We start from the raw sequence: 20,380 nt of genomic DNA on the forward strand, positions 1-20,380 counted from the left end.
GGAGAACAGAGCAGGGAGAGTTTGTCCAGCATCTCTGCACTGACTGAACTTCCCCAGCAGGAAACAAGGATTCCTGACCCACCACCACCTTTTGGAGCTTGGGGTATTTTATTCTTTGCCATTTGGAGTCTGTGTGTAAAGCCCAGTGTGGCACAGGGTCAGGCTGCTCTTCTTGCTTTGAATGAGTTTTCAATTTCCATCCCCCATCAACAAGGCATTTCAGAGACTCTGGAATTTTCCATTTAGAAGAGAGATTTGCTTCTTCCCCACACATGCTCTTTTCAAATGTGCACTACCCTCTGTAAAAGTTGTGCAAAATATGGGTTTATGGAGATGGGATTAGTGCTTAAAGCATATGGGACATTTTTAATATCATTTTAAATCCTATCTCCTCCCTCACACGACAGCCAGTCTATTAATTTATCAGCCCTGGTTCTTTACACGCAAAGTTTATCTTTACAGCAAGATAGCAGTTGCTGAGTGTGAGTTTCTCTAGAACATGTTTCAATTTCTTCTTGCTTATCTGTTTGCCTCTGTGAGAGGGTTAACAGAAGGGTTTTATCTTCTCTCTGTTGTCACATCTAAGATCTTAACTGGCTTGAGGTTCTGTGTAACCTCTAAGAAACATGTGAAGGACAGCCTCTAAATTTGCTACTGAAAAGCCACCAGACAAATATAAAACATGCATGTGTTGAGTGTCTCATTGCAAGAATGTTATTGCTCCACTGCCTTTTTTTTTTTCTGAAAGCAAATCATCTGTAAATACCATAAAACCCTGAGGGATCAAACCTAAGAGGTCAAAGTCCAGAAAATTCTAACAAATTTTAAAGGCTAATCAAGTATCTGAAAAAACTCTTTAACTTTTCTATAAAGAAAAGGTATCATTCTGAGTCTGCCATGAAATTCACTTTAAATTACTCTGCAGGAGAATCTTGCAGCACACCCTTGAGCTCTATTGTAATAGTTGTGGGAAAAGCAGCAAGCTTCCAAGTATTCCTCATTGGGACAACTGAAATATTGATAAAAATAATAATCATGAAGCAGTAATACTAGAGCCACACATATCCTAAAGACTTATATGGCTGCACTTCTCTATCCTTCATATCTCTTCTTCTCTCTTCTAATTAAGTTTTTGCTGTTTGAGCCAGGAAAAAACCATGAGGAGAGCCCCAGGTGAAATGCAACCCTCCAAAAATCATTAGTGCAAAAACACTGCTCTGTGTTTCCAGCCTTCCAGGGCAGGAGTAAAGGATGGGTACTGACACATGCAGGGTAAGAAAACTCCTAATAACAGAATTAGCTTTCATATTTGAGCTTTTGTCACACTCCCTCTCCATCTGCTGTGAGCAGATTATCTGCAAACTGCTTTGAGCAGGAGTTGAGAGCAAAAAGGAGGGATTGTCACCGGGTCAATGTCAGGATCAGTCAACCAAGGACCCTTGTGGGTCCTGTCATTTGAAAGCACAGGTCAGAAGTTTATCCTGAAACTTCTGACAAAACAAAGATCTGTGGATCTTGAGATGTGATTTCTTCCTTTGTTCAATTTCTTTTTGGCAGCTGAAAGTCTTTGTGATGTGAGCTGGTTTGTCCCACTGTGGAAGGATTTTTGCTCTCGAAGTACACATTAACTAGCACAGGCTATTTTGAGAAGTGACAGTTGGGACTTTTTTAAACATAATTATGGCTGCCTTTAAAGATGGTGATAAAAATGCAGTTGATGAACAAAACGGGAGCATGTGATTAATTTTTCCATATGATGTGTTTGATTATGACAGCTCCCCAGTCTCTAACAGCTTCCTATGTGAAGTGAAAAACAGAGAGAGAGCACTTTATCTAGCACAGCTGATTAAATATGACTCTCTAGGCAGCTCTGGGAATACATGCAGGAGAGAATATCCATAAGATTCCATTAGAAAACAAGAAAATGTCAGGCTATAAATTACTGTGAAAGATCAGTTTTCAGTGAGCTACATAAATTGTCAATATCAGAGATGCAAGAACATTAAGTGTGCAATATTCCTATTAATTTTTGGGTTCTATTGTGGCCACTAGAAGAGTAGGCACATCCCTTAAGGTTTGGAGGATAAGTTCAGAGCTCCCTCTTCTCTCTGACTGAGCACCAGGGTGTTTAAGCTCCAAAATTCACAGCAAGGTACAATGTTCTTAAGGCCCACAATCTTTACTTCCAGTGTAGGTTTTCAAAGTCAAAACTGTCTGACCCGCTTTTTCTTCAAATTGATGCCATTTTTATTTTTACCTATTGATTTTGCTTATGGTGAGATCATCTGTACCAAATTAAATAGTCCTGTGCAGTCACTCCAGTGTACACAATAATGTGATATTCAATTTACAGAGCACCAAGTCCACAGAGAGGGAAGAGCCCTCCCTTTAATTAGCAAGAGCCTCTTGGGAGCTGCAGCTTCTCTCTTGCCAATGGCAAATATTAAATCCCAGGAATAATATTTAAAATGCTAAAAATGGCAAATATTCAATCCCAGGGTATTTCTGAGCTCTGACATTCGCTCTGCAGGACATGATGCTGTTGGAAGCAGGTCTCACCTGCAGGGCAGGAGAACACATCAGCAATGTTCTCTCTATGTATATTGCCAAGATTTAGGAATTGATTAGCCCAGCTCTACTTCCTACTTAGTGGTGGCCACACTTGTTTAACTCTTTTAAACTTTAAATTTTTTAAATCCTGATAAAGATGATTTCAATCTTCAGCAGAAAGTACTTGTGGGAAAATGCATTTCCTTGGAAAATTTCTTCTCATTTGGCAAGAATTAAAGCTTGGCACCTTATTAGCCTTTCTAAATAATGTCCCCAGCCTGCTTTCAGAGAGCTTTGCTGATGCACAATTGAGGCCATGGTAGACAAGACATGGCCTCATCTCAGATTTTCTCTGATGCATAAAATGTGATGTCCAGCTGGCTGCTGCATAAATAAACATTTTCCTGTAGGACAGCCACACCTCAGGTGTACAGGAATAGCTGATAATTGGTGTCAGTAAATCATTATAGTGCAAGCCATAAACATAATCACTCAGTTTGTAATTTACTCCTGATGGGGGTACTTGTTCTTCTCAATACTTAATATGTCTGTTTATGGAAAAGTTGATTGAGATAATTAGCAGTAAAAATGCTAAGGTAACACGGCTATGGTAACATTTAAATTGCCATCAATTTTGTTTATAGCAGCCTAAAGAGCAGTGCTGAAATTAGAAATTAGCTACAATTAGCAAATAAATTGAGCGTCTCTTGGAATTACTTGATCATGTCTTAAAATGTTGCACAGTGAGATGCTCACAGAGGCAAAGCTGAGTCCCTGGGCTGCTCAGCTGCACCAGTCATGGAGAACACATCTTGCTTTGCTGCTGCTCCTGGCCTTCCGTGGAGCCTGGGATGTTGCCCCACTGTAGAGGTTTGATGAGTACATGCTGTGAAGCCAAAAAACCCCAAAATTGCTCTCAGGGATTTGCCTCTGCGTGGGGGAAAAGAAGGCAGAGTGGGGTTTTCAGCGATGTGCAGCCTTGTGGGCAGCAGCTCAAGGACTGTAACCCTTCCACCAGTGCAGTAAATAAACCTTGAGGCACACATTTACTGTTGGCAGCTCCATATGAGAGGAACAACTTGGGCTGGAAATGTGTTGTTATCCCAGAAGATGAGGCACAGACACAGAACACAGAAGGCAGTTTTCTCTGATTGCCTGGAATGTGTCTCTTTGGAGGGCCTTGGGCATCGTTTTATGTTCACAGTTAGAAACAGTTTGCTTCCCCCAGTAAGGTTCTTTAAGGACCCTGCTTGATAAATGTTTTACAGAGGCATGTAATTATTTCCTGGCATAATTTCATAGTTTGATGTGGAAGGAAATGTGTTGTCTGCTACTGTTAAAATGGGTCATTAAGTGCAGTTTTGAGAAAGAAAAGAGGATGGGAATCAACAGTTCAGGATCAGCTGCTGACTCACCTCTCTCATACAGCAAAAGTTTTCTCATTCTTTCACCTTTTGTTAGAAGCAGACAGGGAATGATTTTCTGCCTTTCAACTCTGTGTGCAGAGAGGAGAAGGTGAGCTGAACATCTCATCCTCCTCCTTCAAGCACAAGTCCCGAGTATTCATCCAAATCTCACATGATGGCTCTCAGCTGCTGGGATCTTGCCCAGTTTTGGATGTACATGTTTGATTCTACTACAGAAACTCTCCTATTTAGTGTAAGTTTAAGTTATTATTGGGCTGGAAAGGAAGGAGACAAGATCTTCACCCTGTACTTAGCCATGTGCTGAAAGGATGTGAGGATACTGAGTCATGTCTGTGCTCCCCTGAACAGCACCTGATCCTCAAAGTGAAACAGGAGACCTTGTCTGGCCTGGAAAGAAATTCCCACAGCTGAGGAGCTGTGACATTTGTCTGGGATGTGGAGAAATGGTGGCATGATGATGTTCACCTGGAGATACACAGATATCTGACTCCTGCCCCTGTGCTCTACACCCACTTCTCTTTCTTTGGGATTGGAAATACCATTCTTATCCAGGGAAACATCCCCTGCTGGTGTTAAAAGTTGCATATTCCCAGAAAGAAAACCAAGACATTTGGGATAAATTTCAGCATCTTCTAAGGAAGAAGAATTTCCTTGAGTATTTTCTGGCTGTTTCCTTTCTTCTTTCCTCCTCTTCAGCAGATGTTGGATCTTTAAAGAGCAAAATCAGGCTGAGGGGAAAGGGAAGAAGTGACTGTCAGGGAAAAGCAGTCCCGGGGATTATGGATGGGGCAGTCACACCACAGGCAGACTCCTACTGAGGGCTGAGCACCAGGATCAGACGGAGTGAGAGTTACCTGGCCTGAGGCTGCTGCTGCCTTTTTTATTGTGCTTCCTTCAAAGCCAGGTGTCTGTGCTCCCTGTGGATTTCATCTGTGGAGAATTTATCACTGATAAATAACTGTTTGTGTTGAATTTACAGATGAGCTAAACTGTTTTCTTTAATGTTGTAGTTTAGTAGCTTTTCGTTTTCAGGTTTGTGCGAGCGCTGGCATTCAAAGGAAATAAATCTGTCACTCAGATAATGTACTTGCCCTTGGTACCAAAATACATAAATAAGAGTTACAAGGTCATTAAGCATATCAATAGAAAGAAAAATGTGCTGTGCATTAAACAGCTGACTTCCAGGTTGGGTTGGGCAAATAGCAGTATACTAAAGTGTACTGCTCATTTCTCCTTCTGATTGTGAAAATCAATTAATTCTTTTTCTTTTTTTTTTTTTAGCACTTTCTCTTTGCACTGGAAACCCTCAGCACACGTCAGTCCAAATTTATGAGCAGTGTGTTTTTCAGTGTATTCCATTTATCAAATGTAAATTTCAGTAGCCAGTGATTTACTATGGAACTCTTTGGAAAGCAGCAAGTAAATATTACCTAACAAAGTATTAAAAAAAGAAAAGCCAGAGCAGAGATTTTATTTGCCACTTCCCAAGCACTTTATCTTTGTCCTTGAAAAGGCAGGTTAGGTGGAGAATGCCCCAGTATAGCTCTGGTATGCATTTTAATGGAAATGTGTTTTTATTCTCAGTAAAAGGCAACCTTGGAAAGTACTGGATTACTGCTTATATTTTAATATCTTTCATTTTCAGACTTTTCTACTAGGTGCAGACCTGAGGGAGCTGGATCCATAAGCCTCCCACACTGTGCATCACTCCAGATCTTGCTGATGCAAAGAGACAAGTCCTCATTGTCCCCTGCCGTGGAGTTCAGACAGTAAACAATCAGCAGGGAGAAAATTGCACAGTGTGGGTTCCGTGGTGTCTGGGCAGGCTGGGTGACACAGTCTCCACTCAGCCCCTTTTAGCCCTCTTCATCAGCTCAGGGCCACAGAGATAAGATGATGAGAGCCCTGGAGCACCTCTCCTGTGGAGACAGTATGAGAGAGCTGGAGATGTTTAGTCTGGAGAAGACAAGGCTCTGGGGTGACCCGAGAGCCCTTTCCATACCCCATTCATGTGTCAAACACAGCCAGATGACACAGCTGATTTTTGTAGAAGTTTCAGTAATGCTAAATTAAAATAGCACCCATGACAGAGGTTACCACCTCGTATTTTATTCTCTGCCTGATGGTCCCAAGAACAGTGATACTGTGGTGAAGGACTTGTCTCTTTATGAATTCTAAACTTGTGTACCTAATGCAGCCATCTGCATCCCCTCAGACCCACCTGCCCTGTGCAGCAAGGGGAGGATTTGATGATCCTTTTGAGCTGACTGGCAAGCACCCTACACACAGCACAGAAGCTCCTGTGTTGCCTCTGGAGGGGAAAGAGAAGCCACATGGCTGTTTCTTGGGTTTCATGTTGCTGAAATGGCTCCTGAGGTATTAAAGTCTTTTTTCCCAGCCCTTTGCTTGAAGAAGAAGCCGGGATTCCTTGGCTCTGGTTTTCAAGGTTGTTTATTTTCTTTTATCTAATACCTTCTTTTTTGGACCCATTGAGGTCTGTCAAGCAGGTCGGGTTGAGACACACTGACCGCCCTCAGGGTGGTGTTATCTTTTTATACTAAGAACTACATGTACTTTATTTACAATAATTTTCCAATACCTATCACCTATGTTAGACAGTCTGTCTCTACTTTAAACCAATCCAGAGGTGTCACCATCACAGCAGAAGATGGAGAACAAGAGGAAGGAGAAGAAAGACAGGACACGCCCAGATTCCTCCATCAGGCCTCTTGAACCCTCATTCTAAATCCCCAGAATTCTACTTTTTCACCCTGTGATAAATTCACTAACATGCTACTCAAACCCTTTCTTGTAAATCTTCACACAAAGTCGGTCACTTTTTCCATGGACTAAGATGGAAGGCACAGGTGTCTTTGACTCCGTACCAAGGTCTCTGAGCCCCCTGCCAGTGTGTCGAGCCATCCAGGGCAGCCGGAGGCAAGTCCTGGGTTCTGACAGATGGTTTCTGTGCCTCCCCCAGGTGTGGCAGTGCGGGGGCAGCATGGAGGTGCTGCCCTGCTCCCGCGTGGCGCACATCGAGCGCACCAAGAAGCCCTACAACAACGACATCGACTACTATGCAAAGCGCAACGCCCTGCGCGCCGCCGAGGTCTGGATGGACGACTTCAAATCCCACGTCTACATGGCCTGGAACATCCCCATGGCAGTGAGTACAGCCCACACTGTGGCCTGAGCACGGGCAGAAAGACAGAGCTGTTGTAATGGAGTGAATGTTGAAGTGTTGTGGGTCCCCAGGATGAGGTGCAAGACGAGAATTGACTCCAGGTTCTCTGAAGGCTGATTTATTATCATATCATATAATATCATATTATATTATATTACATTATATTAATAAGAAAATATAATATACATTAATAATATACATTATATTAAAAGAAATTATATGCTATAACTATACTAAAGAAAGAGAAAGGAGACATCAGAAGGCTAGACAAGAATGATCATAAAAACTCGTGACTGACCAGAGTCCCAACACAGCTGGCTGTGATTGGTGATTAATTAAAAACAATTCACATGTTTGGATAAACAATCTCACATTCCAGAGGAGTAAAACATAGGGAAGCTGAGGCTTCTCATCTTCTCAGGAGAAAAATTCTGGTGAAGGGATTTTTCAGGAAATATCACAGTGACAGGTGAAGGGTGTTACTACAGCTGCACAAAGTGGGCAAAGCTCAGGGAAAGAGCTTTGAAAAGTGAATGCTCAGTATGGAGAGTTCTGCCAGGAGAACTTGCTGCCTCATCTAAGTTTAGTTGTGCACTCAGTGCTGACTGTTGTATGCAGTGACACAGATTTATAATTTAACCAGAGCAAAATGTCTCAGGTTTATGTGCTCCCCCAGAAGTCGTTAATTTGGGGCACCGTTAAACTCTGAGGTGTTCATATGCTACAACAGTGGGGACAACAGAAATGTCCATAAATAAATATCATCATTCATTGTGAGACTCAGTAGACCTAACCAGCATAAAAAACGAAGTATGCAATAAAAGAATCACACATTAAATAGTTTTATTGTCCACAGGCTGAGGTGCAATGTGGGCACGTTCTGCTTCTCACTGTGCATATGAATTGTAGATGGCGTGTGGGGGCCTCAAGGAATCCATGTAATATAAATATTAGATAAACTGTAGGTTCCATATATCACTTAGCTCTGTAAGTATATCACGTGCTACATCTGCACTGAGCACAATTCTTGAAGAAAAGAGTTTTATGTTATATCCCAGCCAGGTGGAAGCTGGCTGTTGGTGTGTGCCTTGGCTGTGTCTGCATCCAAATTATTCATGTGAAGGGGCACAGGGAGAGCAGCTGAGGGGTAACATACACTGATGTGTAGGTAAGGATGGTTTAGTTAACCCTCACAGCAGGGGTTTGGCCAGAGCTGAAGGAAATAGAAACAGGAATGTTCCCATCAGAACAGGAAAAAATGCAACCCCAGAGGTCTCTGGGAATATTCAGATATGACCTGGAGTTCATCAAAGTCATGGGAGTCTTGTCTAAGACTTCATTAGATTTAGTCTGTCCTAAACACCTACTCATACTTTGGTACCTAGTTAATACATGAAACCCCATTTTCTTTCCCCTTATAGTTTTAAAAATACACATTTTAAAGGAGCAATGTTTCCTCTTTGTCCATTTCATGTGTGAATATGCCAGATACTTTCACAGCTCTAAATTCACTCACTGCTGTTCAATATGGACACTCTGTGCAATGTGTTTTTGGTGACTTCTTTTGGCACAAGAGGTAATTGCAGAGAATTATTTTGCCTTAACAAAAGGCAATACTACATCACTTTTTCCACACAAGATTTCTGTGACAGTAGGAGGAAGGCAGTGCAGTGTCCATTAAAAATATATGAGCATTTTGGCCCTGTCTGAACACATAAAATATGCTTGCTAAAATGGTCAGTTTTCAATTAGGAGATGAAAAACTAACTGTGAATTTGCTTGCTTGATGACATGTGCAAATGAATTCTGAGAAAAGATGATATTTAAATAAGCATTTACGCCAAAACATGATTTCCTTTAATCTCTCTGAGATTACTTATTGATGCAGTTTTCTGCACTGAGCTGCACAGCAGAGCTTTTAAAAAAACCCAGGCACATCTACAATAAAAGACATAAAATCAGCAGAAGTATTGAACATTAAAATTTCCTTTTCATAAAATAAATTGATTGATTGATAAAATGAACATCATAAAAATCAGCCTATTAGCTCTCAGGAAAAGGAAGCTGAGAAAAGTTGGTGTTCATGACATTATTCAATACAGATGACAGAAGAACTGTACTTTTGGCATAAGCCATCACAAAAATCTTCTGCAGGGGAATTAGAAACCTTGCTAGCTGGTTAAAAAGAATATATCCACACAGTAAATCCTGTGGACACCTCATTCTTGTGCCATCACACTGTAACCTGCCCATGGTGGCTGCAGCTGGCACAGAGGGTGAGCACAGCTCAATTTGTTTTCATAACTGCTCCATTTGCTGCTCTTGTGCTCTGTAGAAACAGCACTGCCAAAAAATGGCACTGTATTGCCTCATTTTAAATAGGGCAGAAAAGAGGCAGGTAAAACACATGCATTTTCCCATACCACAAAACTGACCCAAATTACTCTTCTATAACTTATATTCTCAGCTCCTCCACATTAACTCTTATTCCCACCATCTTTTTCACAGCTCACAGGTTATTAAGAATGTGTGCATAATGTTTTTCTAGATCAGCAGATGGTTTTGGGCACACCTGCAAGATCATGTTCCCATAACCTTCAGCAGCAGGTCAGCGCAGCTTTATTCCAGTTAACCAAACACTTGGTACATCCCCACTTATGATTTATTCCTCGACAATTTTAGTGATAAAGGAATCTTACATTGGATGATTTATTGCACTGAGTGCCTCAGAGGATTGCTCTCCCTCCACGCAGCCTCAAGTACCACGTAAATTAACATTCATTTGAATGGATGCTGCACTGAGGGCTCCTGACAGAACGTGCATCAGCAAGCAGCAGTGAGCACAGCAAACCCTTTATGTGGCAAATAGGAAAACCTGTTCAGTATTACACTTGTATTCTCTCCTGAAAACCAGGCATCTGTTGGGGATCTTAATAAACCCTGAGCTAAGATTTGCTGCTGTCTTGGAACCCTGCATTAGAAACAATCTGTAAAATGTACAGATATTCTTCTGGAGGAAAAGCACAAGGCACTTCAGAGAGATCTCATGCAAAACTCCCCAGTTTCAGTCCATTTGATTAATATAGTGTCAGAAAAGGTTTTTGGATGAGGTAACTCTTACTGTCTTAATGTTGAACTGTGATGATTTATAACACTTTAAATCAACAGACTCTAACTCAGGACTCAGCAGTTCTAAATGGCTGGCTTTGTTCATATTAACTTGAATCTTCCAGCCTGTGTCTTTCATGGGATTTGTATTTAAATGTGAATTAAATTCTGAAGTAGAATTATAAAGGTTTTGAGTTTAACTGCATTCTATGGCTCAAGTCTGCAGTTCTAGTAAAAACTGAATGCTGGTCTATATGAATGCTTACTGGAGCTTAATGATTTTTGAGCAGCTTCACTTTGAAGTTTTAACAGATCTGTTCTGACATCATTTACTTCACTGAATACTCAAATCTCTTACTGGAGTAAGCATGACCAAGCTGCCATATTTTAGATCAGAATTACTGCCTAAATTCTAAATGAATCTGAAAACAAAGGCTTCAGGATTGATTGCAAACACTTAGAACTGCTGTAAGTAACAACATTCTTATTGTATTCTTATTATTTTGATTTATTTTGGGGTTTCTTTTGTTCTTTATGCTCCTTTTTCCACTGGCTTTCATTAATATTTATTGTCTGCACTCAGCACCAGCTGTTTGGTGAGCTGCTGCTTACAACAAAAGCAGGAAAGGAGGGAAATACAGCTTGGTACACAAAATGAACTCCAGTTTGATTTCAGTGAAGATAGCAACCATAAAGCCAGTGCAGTGAGATTTCTTTATTCGTTTTCTGCTTTGCAGAACCCCGGAGTTGACTTTGGAGATGTTTCTGAACGAATTGCTCTGCGACAGCGACTGCAGTGCCGGAGCTTTAAGTGGTACTTGGAGAACGTCTACCCTGAGATGAGGGTTTACAATAACACAGTCACTTATGGAGAGGTACAGCATGTCCTTGGAAACACATCACAGCTGCACTCGAGCACTCCTCTGCTTTCAGAGCTGGCTATCAGGATGTACGGAGCAATTACACATCAGCACAGCAGTGGTGACAAAAATGCCCTCCCCTCCTTTTAACCAGCACTAGGGAGTGTGGCTCTGAGAAGCCCTGTTCCTTTTGGCAGCAGGTTGTAGGGACACAGTCTGGGGTCATTGGGAGCGGGGCTGTGGCTGAGCCCCATCCCCAATGGGCACAGCTGTGAGGAGCAGGTGAGGAGCATTGAAACAACGAGCCATGGAGTGCCAGGGGCACTGAGCAACCACCAAAGGGAACAGAGGGCACACAGGGGCATTGCATCAACATGAGGGGATAAATGGTTGGGCTAAAGAACAAGAAGGGCAGGTGTTTGAAGCCTTCTGAAGTGACCTGATGTTACTCTGTTTGGGTTGAAGCCTTCTGATGTTGTATGGTGATATTCTGTGTATCATGGCTCTCTCAACAGTGACCTATGCTGCAGCACAGGTGAAGTCATCCTTACTGACAATTACACACAACCTCCTTGGCTCTCATTTTAAAACACTGAGACATAAGTTTGAGCCAGTCATTTTCCCAAATAAGATGCCGCAGACATCATAAAGAAAATGTCAGTGGTCAACAGAGCTCAAATAATTGTCTACATGAGCTGCAATTAAATCTGAAGCCAATGTATTTTCCCACGAGACAGCTAAATGGAGACTGTTCCTTTCTCTTCAATTTGATTGACTTCATACAAAAATAAGTCAGGCACTTGAGACATTGATACAAAGTGGAAGTTTTATTCCATAATATTACTTTGCATCCTAATATAACTATCCCCATCAGGAACTGAGAAAAGACGTTGAGTAAATTCAAGAGGAGCTGTTGGTATCTGTCAGCTCTGAGGAGGTCATTAACAGTGAAGAACATTGGCAGAAGTGCCAATGTTGTGTCAATTATATCAGACCCTGAGCAATCTGGGCTAAATTTTGTTCCTCTTGAGCTGTCACATAGAAGATTCTTGAGTCAAACAGGAAGTTGAGTGACGCAAATATCAAATTCTTTAACATTTTAAATAGAATAAAGTCACACAAGGTATTTACCTGTTTTAAACCAGCCTAGGTCCCTTTCAGTCTTTAGGCTTCATCCTAATGACATCAAGCTGTTGTAAAGTACTTCTGGGTATTTTCCTGGAGGAAAAGATGTCTGGATTTTTGTGAGGTTCAAGAAAAATAAATGTATTGAGTAGATGTGAGACAGATTGGAACAGTAGTAAAAATATATTTCCTAGTGACTCACTTCCCCTTTTTTTAAAGCCATCTCATAAAGCTGACTTCATCTTCTTTAGCCTTTATAGCCCCCAAGCCATAAAATAAACCTCCTGAAATTTAGTTGTTGGTGGGCCCCCTTATCCAATTGGATTCCCTGTTATGCTTGTACACTGTAATATGAAGGAATATATACTGATTTTTTCCTGACACCTTATGCAGCAGCTGTTTCTAAATTATGGGGGTCCTCAGACAGGTACTTCACAGTCTAAACCAAAATTGACCTGTTGAGTCTTTTGAGGTGTCTGTCTAAATAACTTCTTGTTTATGATATCTCTAAAGTTTTTCTATGTTCGAAATATGTGTGTAATGCTTCCAGCCTCAAGAGAAAGGCTGCAAGTGTTTTCACAAGAGCTCCATCCTAATTTTTATAGACTTGTAAATTTTTCTTGTCTAGGGAAGCACAGGAATTTTTTACTTCCTTGGATCTCTGAACTTGTGCCCTTTCATAAAATGTGCTTTATGTCACTTCTCTACATAACAATGTACTATATTTTTAGTTCAGATAAAAATTTTTCACTTTTTTTTTATTTTATATCAGCAATAGGAAGAAACAAAAGCATGTCACATCCAACACCAATCCTGGGTAGCTCCTATCCTGTTTGTAAAGTCCCATTCTCAACATACAGGGTCAAAATTTATGTTTGCACATTGACAATTTGGAGCAAAACTTGGCCTGGGTGAATTTTAGGAAGTTCTGATCCTTGAGTAATTGCCAAAAATGTACCTCTGACCCAAGGTGTGTAAAGACAGCAGGTTGTCCAAATAATGTCTTTTCCTGGAGCAGATTCACTGCTGGTACTCTGTCCTAGCTGAAGGAGAAGAATGTGTCCCTCAGAGAGCAGTTTTACATGGCAGTTTTTTCAGGAGCTGTAGCACAGCTGAGATTTAGCTGGGCTGGACTGAAATGGGGATTAATTTCCAGCTGAAGTGTTTTCATTCTGATCTGGTTCCAGGTGCGGAACAGCAAAGCCAGTGGCTACTGCCTGGACCAGGGGGCTGAGGAGGATGACAAAGCCATCCTTTATCCCTGCCATGGAATGTCCTCCCAGGTAAAGGGTGAAAATCCCATCATGAGTGAGAAACCTTGAACTCAGAGAATATTCAGAAGAAACAAAGAGTAATTGGATGTACTTGGGTTGAGTTTGGCAGTGTAATTCCTGAGCTGCAAAGGCAAATGTCTGGCTTTGCTCCAGTCTTGTCAGGTGCCTTTTCCAAGGTTGTCCAGCTTGTGATTCCATACTTTGAAATTGCCAGTTAGGAAAACAGAAGGATCACATTACTTGTTTAAATAACAGGGATCCACTGAAGATTAATTAATTTAGGTAGTCTGTGGGAGTGAGCAGTTCTTCTTGCTATAACATGACTTATTTATGGTACCTCTTTAATTTAACTGTTCCTTGGTCCAGCAGGCTCTCAGACAGAAATTATTTATCAAGCTGCTGATTTGATTCCCCAAGTAGGCAAAAAGTTAAGCACATATTTAACATCAGCTTCAAAGGGAATTAAGAATATCCTCTAAGACTTTTCTGAAATAGGTTTCTCTTTTTTTTTTTTTTTTTTTTTGGTCATTCCCTGTGCATATTATTATTTTCTTTCAGATGTCTGAAGATTTAAAAATGACATTTCTTCTTTTCATAGTGATTTTACTCATACAAGTTGGATATTATTTAAATCTAGGACTTGAGCTTTTTCTGAAATGAAATTCTTGTTTCTTTTGAAGTAGCATCTGAATCAAAACTATATTAATGAACATTCTCATGTGTAAATAAACTCTGACCTTATCAGGCTTAACAATTATCCAAGGCTCAGTCATGCATTTATTGATTGGGAGCCCTGGCTCATGCATCACCACGGAGGTGAAGTGAGACAGACAGTAATTCCTGCTGGCACAATGTCCACCTTTGGCAGGATCATTATGGACTATTTGACTGACACTCTCCTAGTAGAGGTGGAAGGAGCAGCCTTTGAGTAAGGTAACAACATGGCATTGCTTAAATAGATGTAAATTAGCTTCTCAAGAAGACTCTCATTAGAGATGTCAAGGCGCTCAGAGAGAGCTCAGTCTCCTGCTCCATCCTAATCGGAACAGAAAGTTGCAAATTTAAGTCCTTCCTGAAAGTCCCTTAGCAACATCTAATCTCTGTCATGGTGTTCTAGCACTTAGAAGAGTAATGAAATAAATGGTTCTGACTGTAATTTATTTTGCAATTTAAGTCCTTAACCTACTTGTTTGTGTCCATGATTCCTGTTTCACAGAGTAGGCTTTGACTTTGACTTCAGGAAGAAAATAGATGAGGGCATAAGTTACAGTGATTTTTTTTATTCCCTTTAAAACAAACAAACCAACAAAAAACAGGAAAAGAGTTTTCATTCTGCAAGAAACACCAAATGAAGGCAGAAGTGATGTTTTATCTAAGTTGAGTATTTCACAGACAAGCATGGGTTGGAGCCACTCAAATGCAGCCAAGTTAATTAATGATTACACAGCTGGAAAACTTCTATAATCTCACCACAATTTACAAAATTAATTCAGTGTGAGAACCACAGCTGCACAAACCCTAATCAAGGATATTCAAGCACATAGCACAAAAGGTGTTGACAGCAAGCATTTTAATATATTAAATAAACATTTTTTAAGCCCCTCTTCTAATCAGGCTGGGTGAGCATAGTTGTCTGCTGCATTTAGCTTTCCATTTCTGACATGTTTCATCTCAAGCATAGGACATAAAATACCCCTACTGAGCTGAGATTTGGGTTATTAGTACATGTCTACTGAATATAAATTCATATAAATATGGAACTCCCTTTCCCCAGTTGGGTTATCAGTGTTGTTCATATGTCCTACCAACGGGAAAGCCTCTCCCTGTTTAGCTACAGCCCTGTTTGTTTTTCATACTCTTCAATTCTGACAAGCAGATTACCAGTGATTTTAGTGTACACATGGTTCCACTGAAACCCACCCAAGTCAGGCAGGTGTTTAAAGAAAGCTGAGTTAAGAATAAGATTACTGTTCATCTGTGAAAAAATGTTCTTTTTCTCTATGTCCTACCTTTCTGTTTCCCTTAGATGTTGTTGTCCTGCATTACAGAGGCAAAATAAAACCACTCCACTGTGACTGCCTTTCCCTATGTGTATTTTCAAGATCAGTTTTCCCCATGATAAATCACATCTTTGTAATGATATCAGCTTTTAAATTTCTTTATTCAAACAGGGACAAGCTCTTTTATGGATGCTCTGGAATGCATTTAGCCTGAGTTTACATCAATTTGGTTTAATGAGTTTGACTTGAGCTAAGTCATTGTAAGCTAACAGCTAAGAATATCCAGACAAGGCTTTGCATCAGTCTGAGTCGATTCCAAAACCTATTTTACAGCAAAGTAGTGTCCTTTTTATATGTGTTCATTGGATCTGAAGTTTGAGTCTAATGGCTTTCAGGAAAAAAACTTTTGCAAATACTACTGGGAGAAACAGTCCAGGGCTACAGAAGATTTGTAAATAAAGAAATATATTTGGAGGCTTGAACTGCTCTGCATCTGTGTGTGGCTTCCATTGTGCAATCAGCTGCAAAGCCCAGTGGTATTATACACTTTTGTTGTAAAATAAATAAATTTTTAAAAAGTGAGATTGTGAGGACAGATACAACACCCCCAAAAGTGGAACATGTTGTTCTGGAAGCTTCATAGAATGGTTACAGGACACGCAGGTTTTGAACCATCTGAGAACACTGCACAACCCCAGTGGAAATACTCACTGTCTCAGAGCCTGCCTTGAATGCTGTGATGTGGAGCTGATTATATGGTATGTGAAGGAGAGGAGAACATAATGAAATATCATCTTGGGATAGAAGGGCCAGGCTGAACAGCCCCCTTGGCCACCCTCCTCCCTTCCCTTTCACAGCAGAGACAGGGGAGGCTCTGCAGCTGTGAGAGAGAACTCCCTCTGCATTGAGAGCAACCAGAGGGAAGGGAGAGCTCCCTGCTCGGATCCCTGGGGCTGCAGCTACACAAACAGAGTGAGAGGAGATGAAAGGCTCTGCTTAAGCTGTTGCTAGAGGCAGGTATTTAACATTTTGCTGGGTAGAGCTGTGAGTGCCCAGATTTGTGTGCAGGGCAGCAGGGTGGATGAACAGGTGCTTTCTCCACCTGCAGGAAGAGGTGGGTGGGATTCTGGAGCAAACATGGAAGTTTGATAAGCTGTGATCTGTTTGCCTTGAGGGGACAGGTATTCTGGAGATGTAGGGTGTTTGGGATTCCTGCATTGCTCAGTGTTTCAGTTCCTGTGTCAGCTGACAGCTTGCCTTAACTGCAGGGCTGAGGAACCATTAAAGATTTCCTTTTGCCTGGAGAACAAGAGTGAGAGAGAGAGAGAGGTTAAATTTAGTGTGGAAAGCTACCCGGCCCATCCTAGTAACTGTTTCCTACAAACAATTACCTACAATCATTTGGTGCTTTTTTCACTTGGCTGCAAGTTAGCAGGAAAGGATTTTTGGAGTCAAATCCTCCAGTTTAAAGCTGCCATTTTGTTACCACATTAATATTCCTGGAGGATCATATTCCATAGGCAGCAGCACCGACTATTTTTGATTCACGTATGGTGGCTTTGATAAACAACCTTTGGCATCTTTTGCATTCTGCCCAGATTTCTGAATGTTGAAGGGAAAACTGTCCTATCTGCCATCAGTATAGCAGATGGTATCTGGATTAGATCTTTAGTATTTAATAGAGCACTTGGCTTCAGTGTCATTTGAATCCTTCAGCTCTTCCTAGATAAAAGAGACAAACTGAGTGAAGGTCCATCCCAATGTGATGTATAGAAGTGTGCTTCTGTTCTGCAGCTTGCAATTTGGAGTGTGTAGATATCAAAGGATCTCAGCCATCAAAACTTGCGCAGATTTTTTGGTTTTTTTAATTCATAGGATTTAATATTTCTTAACAAAGGGAACTTTGTAATTGATTCTGGCTGGTTGGCACTGGGAATGGATTTGACATCCATTGTGTATCATGCCCACAGTCCTGACATAAATAGGAATTATTTCTTTTTGGATGCGTTAATGACACTTAAGATCAAGTTTGGACACAGGATGTATAATTTTCATTGGCTGTATCCCAGTTCATGCTTTCTATCCTATAGTATAAGCAACTTATTTTAATGCTTATTTTATTTTCACAGTTATGTTGTCTCTAGGAAGTTAAAACAGGAATTCTTTGGAGAAAGATGTTATTAATCATATAGTAGTTTCTTGAACCTTAATTTCTGGTCTGATTTTGCAGAAGCAGGCTCTACAGCTTTCCAATGTAATATGGTCTGAACTGAGATAATCCTTTATGGGTGGGTTTTTTTCTATTTCTGTTTTATTGTGGAATAAGCCTAACTTTTCAAGACTGTTGGAACAGCCATAAAAACTTGACAGAAAGTGCAGATTCAGGAAATTAGGCCCATGCTGTTCCATTTGTCTCAAGATTGTACAGATAAGAGTCTCCTGCACGGAGCCATCCCTGACCCTGTTGAGCTGTAACACAAACTGCCACTTTCAATACTGCAGATAATTTAGAGTAGAGTTAATGTATCTTCCACTTCTAAAGCCTAAGCAGGACTGGTCCTTTCTGCTCTGACAGGCTGCTCTATAACAAAGTGCATGGCCACTGTGACACAGAGCACATGGAGCTCTGGCTACTGAGATTCTGATGACAAAGAATGTTTCAGACAATTTTAATACCAGTACAGAAAATGCTGCTCATCTCAAAAAGGAAAATCAGTCCTATCCTACAGAGCAGATAGCCCATTATAAACAGTGCTTCTGATTATCTACATAAGGCAAAGCCAACAAGCTTGTGGGGCAGTATTTTGGGACTACAGAGAGATAATAAGGACTGCAAGATGAATACATTTTCTGGTCAGTGTTTCAGCCATACCTGCAGTTAATTTGAATTCTGCTGAAAAGCCATTAAATAGAAGTGTGAAATATACAGTCTGGTTCTATTTAAGAAAAAAAGTAAAAGACAAAATGTTGTGTTTGATTTGCAGTTTTTTAAACAGCTCCTTTTTATGTGAAAAAACAAAGTTAATTTGTCTGACCTGGCAGTCCCTTCATATTTTGAATTATTTTGCTTGCTTGAGCTTATTTTACATATGTCCCTCCTAATCTCAGAGCGGGAAAAACTTGATGAAGTGTGTCCAGACTGTGCCATGACAAAGGCACTGTTCATAGCCAGAGCATCCTCATGTGGTTATCTCTCTGATGTAGGCTCTCTTCTACCTCTGTGCTTCACATGGCTGCTCTGAGCAGAAGAGGCAGGTGGGAAAATGAACACATACTATGTCAAAGAGCATCTGGTCTGGGAGCAAGTAGACCATGCTCTTTTTACCACCAGCAAGAAATGATTATTCACAGCATGATTCTTCTGAGGTTAATAAGGATGGCAGTAGAAAGCCAGACTCTAATTTGAGTTTTTTTGATTGATTCTTAATGATATCTCACACACTGGTCAGTGGCATCCAATAAATGGCAGGCACTTCTGACCTTCCTTCCCTTTCTTGTTAAGTAATTTCAGCCATATAACAGCAATAGGAGCAGACAGGCAGTGAATTTCCTGGGTGGTAATTGCATTTCTTTGGTGGCTCAGATCCTCACCCTGCAGCATCCAGACTGACAGCACACCAGCCACGTAGCTGACTCCACTCTGCAGTCTTTTGGCACCTGGCTGTTGCACTTTCAGAGTAGGAAGGGCAAAATATTATGGTGGTTTAATGACTCTGGGTTTAAGCACAGAAGTGAGAAGTAGATAAGTCTGATTTGATGTATTGGCCTGCTGCCAAATTAGCATCGTGCATTTTTGCTTTAATGTGCTTTACAGAAAACTGAAATACCAGAGTGTCATTCTTTATTATGTAGGCCTGAAGCATATGTTAGCAAATTTGCTGCCATTTCCCTCATGGTTTCTTTTTTTCCTCTCATATTTTTGGATACGGGTTGCATGGCTGGATTTTTTTCAGTAATGTTTATTTACAAAAACTAATTAGACTTGTTGCTATCAATAGCCTCTAACAGAGCTCTTAAGAACAAACTGCACGACAAAATTGACATCGTGTCCTTGTTAAATCAACTCCTGCTGAGTGGGCAGGATTTGCATATTGATTACTTCACTTCCTTGATTGCCCTTTTTGCAGTGACATAGTGGGTGGGGAGTGGTGGGGAGCAGAAGTGTGGGAGAAGGGGATGTTGTGCTCTAATTTATACCAACTATACCGAGATTTGCCCTTGAGCAGCATGTGCCAGAACCAATGTGCAGAGTGGTGGGGAGTAGGAGTATGGGAGAAGGGAATGTCGTGTTCTGTGTTTTACCAACATTGCCAAGATTTGCCCTTGAGCAGGATGTAGCAGACCCAGTGTGCAGAGTGGTGGGGAGCAGAAGTGTGGGAGAAGGGGATGTTGTGCTCTAGTTTATACCAACATTGCCAAGATTTGCCCTTGAGCAACATGTGCCAGAACCAATGTGCAGAGTGGTGGGGAGTAGGAGTATGGGAGAAGGGAATGTTGTGTTCTATGTTTTACCAACATTGCCAAGATTTGCCCTTGAGCAGCATGTGCCAGAACCAATGTGCAGAGTGGTGGGGAGCAGAAGTGTGGGAGAAGGGAATGTCGTGTTCTGTGTTTTACCAACATTACCGAGATTTGCCCTTGAGCAGCATGTGCCAGAACCAATGTGCAGAGTGGTGGGGAGCAGAAGTGTGGGAGAAGGGGATGTCGTGTTCTGTGTTTTACCAACATTGCCAAGATTTGCCCTTGAGCAGGATGTAGCAGACCCAGTGTGCAGAGTGGTGGGGAGCAGAAGTGTGTGAAAAGGGAAAGTTGTGCCCTGTTTTACCAACGTTGCCAAGATTTGCCCTTGAGC

The 20,380-nt window shown here is 41.1% G+C and overlaps 1 protein-coding gene across 1 annotated transcript in view; it reads left to right on the forward strand.

Annotated features, from left to right (window-relative positions):
* The window catches only part of GALNT9 (polypeptide N-acetylgalactosaminyltransferase 9), a 129,626-nt gene that overhangs the window by 104,974 nt on the left and 4,272 nt on the right, over positions 1–20,380 (forward strand). The window contains exons 7-9 of the mRNA XM_063172929.1: positions 6,958–7,143; positions 11,007–11,144; positions 13,442–13,537. Coding sequence (XP_063028999.1) covers positions 6,958–7,143; positions 11,007–11,144; positions 13,442–13,537 — 420 coding nt within the window. The remainder of the gene's footprint in view (positions 1–6,957; positions 7,144–11,006; positions 11,145–13,441; positions 13,538–20,380) is intronic.

Source organism: Melospiza melodia, chromosome 20 (assembly GCF_035770615.1).
Source record: "Melospiza melodia melodia isolate bMelMel2 chromosome 20, bMelMel2.pri, whole genome shotgun sequence".
NCBI classification, from domain to species: Eukaryota; Metazoa; Chordata; class Aves; order Passeriformes; family Passerellidae; genus Melospiza; species Melospiza melodia.